Source organism: Myotis brandtii, unplaced genomic scaffold (assembly GCF_000412655.1).
Source record: "Myotis brandtii unplaced genomic scaffold, ASM41265v1 scaffold326, whole genome shotgun sequence".
NCBI classification, from domain to species: Eukaryota; Metazoa; Chordata; class Mammalia; order Chiroptera; family Vespertilionidae; genus Myotis; species Myotis brandtii.
Genome location: NW_005362534.1, coordinates 55113 through 64665, shown reverse-complemented (window position 1 = coordinate 64665; position 9553 = coordinate 55113). Strand labels below are relative to the sequence as shown.

General features: G+C 34.1%; 1 protein-coding gene across 6 annotated transcripts in view; it reads left to right on the top strand.

Annotated features, from left to right (window-relative positions):
• Positions 1–9328, top strand: part of SCML2 (sex comb on midleg-like 2 (Drosophila)) — an 83039-nt gene extending 73711 nt beyond the window's left edge. For 4 of the 6 annotated variants that reach the window (XM_014543442.1, XM_014543441.1, XM_005870933.2 and 1 more), the window contains 4 exons: positions 1734–1847; positions 2868–3113; positions 6436–6587; positions 7645–9328. In XM_014543442.1, coding sequence (XP_014398928.1) covers positions 1734–1847; positions 2868–3113; positions 6436–6587; positions 7645–7785 — 653 coding nt within the window. In that variant the 3' untranslated portion in view covers positions 7786–9328. The remainder of the gene's footprint in view (positions 1–1733; positions 1848–2867; positions 3114–6435; positions 6588–7644) is intronic. The other 2 variants (XM_014543443.1, XM_014543444.1) reach the window with 2 other exon arrangements.
• Positions 9329–9553: the final 225 nt, after the last annotated feature.

Below are 9553 nucleotides of genomic sequence, written 5' to 3'. Positions count from 1 at the left end.
ACTCGAGTAAAAATAAAATGTCATGAGTAAAGATTAATCTCTTTATAGTGCAATGTCTTACCTTTTTATATTAATGTCAATATTGGAACAGTGTATCTTGGATGTTTTCACTGTGTATCTTTGCTACGCAACACCGATGTACATGTTTACATCCGGTTTTAGAATTGCACTATTGATCATGAGTAATGTGCGTAATAATATTACTCGAGTGATGCCCAACTGTGGCCGTTGCGATAGACAAATATTTGAATTATGCAATTTTTTGTCTCTGTTGATGCCTGTCACCCAAAATGAGTTTGCATGTCACCTCTGACACGTGTGTCATAGGTTCACCATCACTGCTCTATGATGACTTTTTAAAGTATGTTTTTTTTAAAATATATTTTATTTTTATTTTACAGAGAGGAAGGGAGAGAGAGATAGAGAGTTAGAAACATCGATGAGAGAGAAACATCGACCAGCTGCCTCCTGCACATCTCCTACTGGGGATGTGCCCGCAACCCAGGTACATGCCCCTGGCCGGAATCGAACCTGTGACCTTTCAGTCCACAGGCCGACGCTCTATCCACTGAGCCAAACCGGTTTCGGCGAAAGTATGTTTTTTTAATTATCTGGATCTTTCTAGTTATCTCTGCAGGGATAATTTTATGCCTGAACTTACTATAATACCCAGAAGCAGAAATCAAGAATCAATTTTACGTTTGTATCAGCACCAGATAGTAGACCATATACCAGTTTCATAAACTTTTCATACAGAAAGCATTAGAATATTACAAGTAAACAAGTAAAGACTTTTTTCTGATCTTGCTAAGATTCTGAGGTAAAGAAATATCTATGGAGAACTATACTTGTATTCAAATTTTCTATTTCATTGCATGGATATGAAAAAAATCAATTTTTTCTTATAATTTAAATGTTCTAATTATAGACATATTTGTCATTCACTAAAATATGTTTTACCTGTTGGTTTTATAGTCCATGATCAAAAATAAAATCAAGTGATAATAGACTCTTAGATTTGTTAGTAGTCAATCAGTAACTAGATGGCTAAAGGTTGTTCATTAGATGATTTTGAGAGGCATGCCTTATCCCCCAACCATTTTGAACCAGGTGAAGTTTGACCTTGGTTCTTCTCTCTTGACGTCTATTATCAGACCTTTAAGATTTCTATTACACTTTATTTTCCCTTTTATTCGGAGATTAAATCAAGATAGCAATTAATATTTAGAATATCATTGATAATTTGAGTTGTCTTTACTTTCAGGATCATGCCTTCAAGAACAGTCTTTAACTAGAAATGCATTTGTTTGAATGATAAATAACCAGTAGAGTTGTTGTAACAGTAGTCCTAGGCCAGGATTAGTGCCTATAAAATGGGGTGTTCATTATACACTATCTTCTCCTTAACTACTCTGAATTCTTAACTTTTCTTGCTTATGGGAACAATTTTCCGAGGCCTTTTTAGACACATTATAATTGGTTGCCTCCTGAGATATTTATAGATATGTGATGGCCCTAGAATAAATAAAGCCTAGACATAATGCTTTAAACTCTTGAATATGATGTCACTGAAATGTTTAATAGGATGAAATGAACATGTTATTCATAAACCATCAAATGATACATTATTGATGAAGTCATAGTAGAAAAATGATTTAGAAACAAGTGTTTTATGCTGATGATATGAAAAGGCTAGAATATCTTAGTTATAACAGACACTTTTTTTTAAACAGTTGAGGAAGATGTAACTGAAAAACAAACCACCAAGCGACCTTCTGAGCAGCCTCTATCTGATGTTGCTCCTCTCTCTCCTAAGCTCCCCAAAATAGAGATGCATGCCTCTCAAGGTAAATAGTATCTACATGTCCCAAGATTGGGGAGAAAACTCATTCTATACCACTTATATATGCTCTTGTATGGTGGTGTTGAGGGTAGGGGGTGTATTTGCCTAAGTCATTTTGGCAATTAGGCTACTACTTTGGCAGCTTTGTTGAGCACTCCATTCTCTTCAGAAGGACACAGTTAATGTTTCTCATTAGATTAAAAAGAAACAATTACAGTAAAATTTTTGATTCAGCTTTATACTACTGAAAGATGATAGAAAGAGGAATTTATTGGGGGTGACATTGGTTAATAAAATTGTAGAGATTTCAGGTATACAATTCTATAATACATCTTCTGGATATTGTATTATGTGTTTACCACCCCAAGTCAAGTCTCCTTCCATTACCATTTATTCCCCCTCTCCTTTCTTCTACCTCCCCCCAGCCCCCTTCCCTCTGGTAATCACCATGTGTGGGGGTTTTTAACCTCTCCAACTTCGTGTTGTTATTTTTTTAATTTAATATCTTGCAACTTTATTGAATTTGTTGATTAGTTCTCTTTTTTATTAAGTCTCTTTTTTATTGTTGACACGATTACAGATGTCTCCCATTCTCCCCCCTTTGCTCCTCTCCACCCAGCCTCCACATCTCCAGCCGCCTTCCAGTCCCTCCACCCCTCTTCCCTCTGAGATCTGTCAGTCTCTCCAGCGAAAGTTTTAAGTGCCCAACTAGTAGGCAAATTTTAGAAACTAGCTGAGTGATCATAACAAATAGTTGTGAAGAATGGCATTTCTGAAAGTGAATGCCTTAGTGAGGTGTTCACAGCAACTGTAGGTGATGTCATAGAATAAATTTGGATTTCAGGATAGTGTCTATTATTATAAATATCAAGGAGGGGATGGCCATGTACTTTGTGTTCAAGGTTTGTGGTTTAGTATAGCATGGCTTAAGTGAATTGTTGTTGAAGATTAGATTTTTGACCTTTTAATAGTATTTGAATTATAAGTCTGTTGACAATAATTGCCTTTGTCTTTTTTCTTCTAGAAGAACTATTGTCTTCTGAGGGAAATGTCATGCCTAAAGAGGAGACGCTTCCTGAAGAGTCCCAGGACTCACCACTAAATCCAGAAAGTAATTTGAATCCTGCCAGTGGAGATCCTTTAAGCACTGATACCTCAGTCTCCAAGAATTTTTCTGAAGGTGTGCCCTTCTCCTTAAGTTCAGCACTACTGGATACATCATCTACCCAGAACATTCCCCATGAATTCCAAATGCAGAAGAACAGTGAAGGTATATTTAAAAACAGTGATTTTAAATCATTGTGTGTCTCTTTCCCTTTAAGGTTTCCATGTTCAATGACATTCCCTGAGAGTGTATCACATTAGAGAAAGTGCCAAATTGAGGAGGTTGAGACAACTCCACATCACTGTCAGGGCCAAGCCATTACAGATGCTAAGATTGCCTCTGTGTAGATTGCCTCTGCTGTTAAGTGACGTTGTTTTCAGAGAGTCTGAAGATAGATGTTTATTCTATAAAGGGGTAGTTCACCCTGAATTTTTAGGAATTTTCACAGAACATGAGCTTTTGAAGACAGACCTTCTTAGTACAAGGCTCTAAAAGGTTGCTTCTAATGCTGAATATCTTACTTCCAAATGTATTCCTAACACTACCATGCCAAAGTAGCCTGTATTGGGGCTTGAGAAGGCTACCCGCTGATCTTTTTAGTGGTGGGAAGACTAGTAGTAATAACATTACTTACTAGTAGTTACTTAATAAAAAGCATCATTATCTTTATCACTATCTGACATTATGTGCCTAGCACATAATATTTTGCATAGCCTTATACATTAAATCTTTATAATAATTTCTTGTGATGTAGGGTGCTGGTAAACATTTTTAGGTAGAAAAATCTGAGTAGTCAGTTGACTAAGGTGAAGGTAGCTGGACCAGTGCTTGACCCCAGGCACTCTGGCTCAATGGTCATACCCCTAACCGCCATGTTGCTTACATCTCCAGAGAATAGGTAAGCATTTCACTTGGAAACTGTCTAGAAATGTCATTACTATTCTTTTCTTTAAGGTATTGGAACAGTTAAAGCTGAATTCATCCCTGATTGCTGGTGATGCTCACACAACCTTCTGCCCTGCCCCATTATTTGAATGAAATAAATTGTTGATTTTTATTATAGGAAAGAAATTCAATAACATTGTTGGGGATAAAAATCAAATCACTTTCACTTTATTTCAGAAGTAGTTACTGCTATACTAGTATTTACAAGGCAAAGCTATTCAGGAGAAAAACATGGCTGGACTTTATTTTTTACATAATTTGTTTCATGTAATTATTTGAATAACACTAATGTTTGCAAACTTCTCTGATTGTTTTGAAGATATGGGCCTAATTACATTATTTTTCCATAATAGATTAAAAATAGATATTCTTATCGATGTTTTGTTTTAATATAATATTACAGTTTTATACCAGAAGTTATATCTTTACTTATACTTTATCTGTAGTAATCTGTAAAACTAGTTATATGTTGTTCAAGTTTACATATATACAATGAAATATTACTTGGCCATAAAACTGAATGTAATCTTGCCATTTGCGATAACATGGAACTAGATGGTATTATGCTAAGTGAAACAAGTCAGACAGAGAAAGACAAATACCTTATGATTTCATTTACACGTGGAATATAAAAAAATAAATAAATAAAACAGAAATAGACAACGACAACAAAAATACATAACTATATTCCCCCTGTGAACTACTATATCACCTGGTTGGAAAACTGCCTCACATTACCAATAGACTGAAACTACACTAGTAGTCTGATTCAGTCTAGACATTTGTTCAATATGTTATAAGTGCAACTTTTCTCCTATTCATCTTGTAAGATCACTGAAACTTCCTTATCACTCGGAAACACTGAAAGAGCTAGTAAATTGTAAATGGGAAAAAAAAGACATAACTATATCAGATTTTGTGATAGAAATTAGAAATACCACAAAACATAAGTTAATTTAGTGGTATGATTCGCCTTGCCAATAAGTTTATGTTAAATTGAGTCTTTCTTCAGTTAAAGATCTTTCTGTCTAAGTTATTAGAATGTGTTAGGTATGATATGGTCTACACCAGCGGTCGCCATCCGGTGGTCTGTGGACCACGGTGGTCTGTGAGGTCCGAAAGGTTGGCGACCGCTGGTCTACTTCATCATCACTTTTATCTTGGTTGATTCAGCCCAGTAGCATTTCTTGGTAGATATGACCAATATTTTTTTAATCTCTGACTAGTGGAAGAGGAAGATACATTTTAGTAAAGAGGTTTTATTTCCCATCAAAGTTGTGATATTATTGAAAAAGAAAATTCTAAGCCACACACAAAAAATTGATCATTGTAACTTTTTTTATCTTCTGTTTTCTTTGCCCTTGTCCTCAGTAAATACTCAAAATGTCCCGTAAGTGTCCAGAATCCAGATAATAGGAAATAAAGGTACACCTTTTGCTAATTTATTCCAAAAAGATCAAATTTGTATTGACAGTTTCTTGGTTAGAGACATAATGTAAATCTTCCTAGTAAAGCATACAGTATACAGATGATGTATTGTAGAATTATTTACCTGAAACCTGTATAATTTTATTAATGTCACCCCAATAAATTCAATTTAAAAAAAATAAAAACACAACCCACTGTGTTTTCACAAACTATAGAAAGTTGAGTGTTCTGGTTGAGAAAATGAATACTTGTCTAGACAGAGAAATTTCAGCATGATTTAGTGAACATCATAGCTAAAACTTTTTGAGGTATGAGCACTTCAATTGTTTCATGTCTTACTTATTTTTTCAACATATAAACCTTCAAACAAATTATCTATTACTATGCAAATAAACTTGAAAGAGGTATTTGATATTAAATACCTCAGTATAATATTAAAGTTACTTCTGACCTATATAAACAGAAAATAATCTTGTTTTCTTCAAAATTCAGATAAGCATTTGAGCCTTGAGATAACAGGAATTTAAAAAATAAAGTAATGCTAAAAACGTTCTTATTAAATACATGGGAGAGATTTAGTAAAAGAACTAATTCAGTTCTTCTTAAAGATAATAGGGTTTTTGAAATTTATTGATTAAAGTGAATAAATATAAGCAATTATAAAACTAAATTTGGGGAATTCCCATTGTATTTAGCTAGTAAAATAAACCTAATCTAGACAAAGAGGAGAGAAATTCATTGAAATACTTAAAGAGAGTAATAAGTTAGCTTAGATGAACCTAATTTAACCCAAGTAACAGATCTTTTACTGTATTTTCCTGTGACCAAAGAGACCTTGGATTGCTCAGTCTGTTTTATGAACTTCGAAGCTTTACAGTAACTTCGGAAGCTGCTGTTGTTGTTCGTGGGCAGTCAGATGGGACGCTCATGGTTACCCATCCTCACATCATCTTTATCTAAGCTTTCATTGGATTTTACACTTGGAGTCCTGGGTCCTTGCCAGGGTACCTAACAGATGGTTCCAGGAATGAGTTCATCACTTCCTACCTAACATCTCTTCTTTCAGGATAATGATCAGGTCAAGTATGATTTGTCTTTTTTCCCCCCATTGAAGCTCCAAGTTATATAGCTGTACCTGACCCCAGTGTCCTGAAGCAAGGCTTCTCTAAGGACCCTTCAACCTGGTGTGTGGATGAAGTGATACAGTTTATGAAACATAAAGATCCTCAGATATCAGGCCCCCTCGCCGACCTCTTCAGGCAACATGTAATGTATCTTTTGATCCGGTTTTCCTGCCTTTGAATGACTTCTGTGCAGGCTCTTCAGTTGGAAGCTGATTAGTGTGGATGGTGGGGAACCCTATCAACTGATTTTTCCATATGTGAGAAAGGTTACCTTGCTCAAAGTTAGATCCGTAAGTGGTAGAGGCTGGATCTATACTTTAAATGGGTACCCGAGTACCTAAAATACTACAAGTCTTCAAGTTCTCAAGAGAAGATGATTCAGCATGGTCACTCACTCTCAGGTGTCTTCTTTGTAACGGCAGCTACAAGGATCCTCCTCCCCACCTGCTCCCTGCTCAGCCCCAGGACCATGAGTAGGAGGGGGTGACCACAAGCTGTAACAGGGTGTCCATCTTGTTTTGATGCCCAATGAATTCAGCAACTGTATAAGATTAAGTGCAGCTTTATTTTATGGATACCAAATAATATGCTTCTGTGACATAAATTGGTTAATTAAGGAAATAAAGAATTTTAGGAGGATGCCTTATGTCTATTAAATAATGTTCATATTTTCTAATAAATCATATTTGTGACCAAATATCTGATGTATCCTTTTCAATATTGTAAGAAAATTACTGATTACAACAAACTGATTAGCTTTCAAAATAAACACAACACTGTATACCACATTTACAGTTTGCGTTGATGTTGACATATTCATATTCCAGCCTTTCTAAGATAGTTAATGGCCGTCTGAAATTCATTTCTACCGCTTACAGGTTTCTGCCCTTTGTCACAGATAATGTAGTATTTTATTCGGTACACATTATTTAAAATTAGCTAGTTTGATGCTTAGGCCATTTTTAAAGAAGATACTGGGTTAAGTTTTCTTTTTCTTAAAATTTGAAGTGAATTTAAAAATTATCAAATGATGCTTTACTATATAAATTATATTTTAAATAGTTCTCAGGGAATAAATGTCTATTCAGACAATATATATTGGGAATGTACAGCTGCTCTCTTTTAAATGTTCTTTTGTATAAATAACTTGACAAAATATGAATGCTTTATTAATTTTTATAATTTCTTTCTCTCTATAGGAAATTGATGGGAAGGCTCTGCTACTACTCAAAAGTGATGTTGTAATGAAGTATATGGGGCTGAAGTTGGGGCCAGCTCTAAAGTTATGCTACCACATTGAAAAACTTAAAGAAGGGAAACCCAGTTTTAAAAATATCTAAGTTTGTATTAGCCGTGCTTCTCAGTTGTCATGATAATTTATTAATCTAAAAGTATTTTTATTCTCTTAGCAGTTTTAGTTTTCTAGAAAAGAATGTTACATACAGAATTGCAGAGCTACATTACAGTCCAGTCTACATCTTTAAATGCCGTTTTATGTATTAGTATTAGCATATTCAAATTGGCAACTTCTTTGTGTCTTTTTATTATTTTATAGTTTATTATTTTATCATACCGTTTACAAGTATACTTCAGGTAGGAAACAGAGAAACCTTTGATTTCAGTTAATGTTTATGTATAGAACTAAAACAGCTAAACTCCAAAGGGGAAAGTATCAGGGATTGACAAGTTCTCTAGTAAAATCCATGAGAAGTTGTCGTTAGAAGAGAATTTAAAGATACAACAGCAGAAATCATCTCTTTCTCAAGTATTTTGTCTGTTATAACAGTGTTCTGTTCGTGTTCTACCAGTTTCCAGAAAGGGAATAACCATATAAATTATTACCCTTTTGTTATTTTTCTGTATGTTATATTTGTTCATATTTAAAGAAAAAGCAAGCTTATAAACTTTCATAAAGTGTTCTTATCTGTTTTTGATAAATTTCAAACAATTATAAGCTAGATAGAATAGTTGCTTTATGTAGGAGATATTATACTAAAAGGGTGTCTTGGATGGAGTCTGGTTAATTTTTTTTCAATGGAATACCTATTATTTTAAAAGAACATAGGCATTCATTTCTCAAATCTCTATTTGAAGACAACCGTGCCCAAATTTTTACAAGATATATATTTTATTGTCTGTGTTTATTCCTCATATGGTTACAGCATATTTATATATTATTCTATACCTGTAGGTGTACAAAGAAATAAATCTGCTCTTTTTGAATTTAATATGGCACTTTACACTGCCACAGAGGTAATGATAAACTATTTATATAATCAGACGTTTTTATTCTGTAAAACAATATGTGCATCATTTGCTATCATTAGTACCTCTCAGCTTAGTCTTCAGGGGATAAGAAACAATTCATAGATTGGTTTCCCGACAGGGAAGTTCTCTGTCCTATGCAATGTTTCTAATTAATTTGCTTAGTTCTGAGCCATTTATTCTGCTAAATTTTGGAAGATGCATTAATTCTGACAACATTTGGGCTTTAATTTTAAAGTAGAACTTTCAGGGGGAAATGGTGCTATATGTTTATTGTTATTACTTTGTATAACTTTGGAGTAATGTTTATAAGCTATGAGAATTTGTGCTAAAAGTATTAGCCACTTGTTGAAAATGCCAATGAAATATACACCAGGGGCAAGAATGTTCATTTTATTTTTTAGAAAAGCAAATGTACTTTATACAAGAATGCAACTATTTAAAGGGTGGTTTCACCTATGTTATTTCTTTTGTGTTATAAGATAAAATAATTTAAACTTGGTCTTCTCTCAAATTGTTTGAGTGAAGACGCTATGTCCAGTTGAACAGTCCTCAGGTGTTTATACAAATACTATGTTTTACAGTTATCAGATTTTAAAATATAATAAAGTTAAATAACTGCAAAAACTGGTGTCAGAACCTCAGTTGTGATTTGCTTTCACCTCGTTACATTTATGTATGAATTGGGTATATTGAAAAAGAAGTGCTCTAGTAAGTTTGTGGATTTATATATCCAAATACTTGAGTTTAACACTTGACCTCATTCCATGGGTGAACAGATTCATAGGGGCAAAGGGCTGGTCTCTTGCAGGGGCCTTAAATGAGAACAGGGGAACAGTCAGA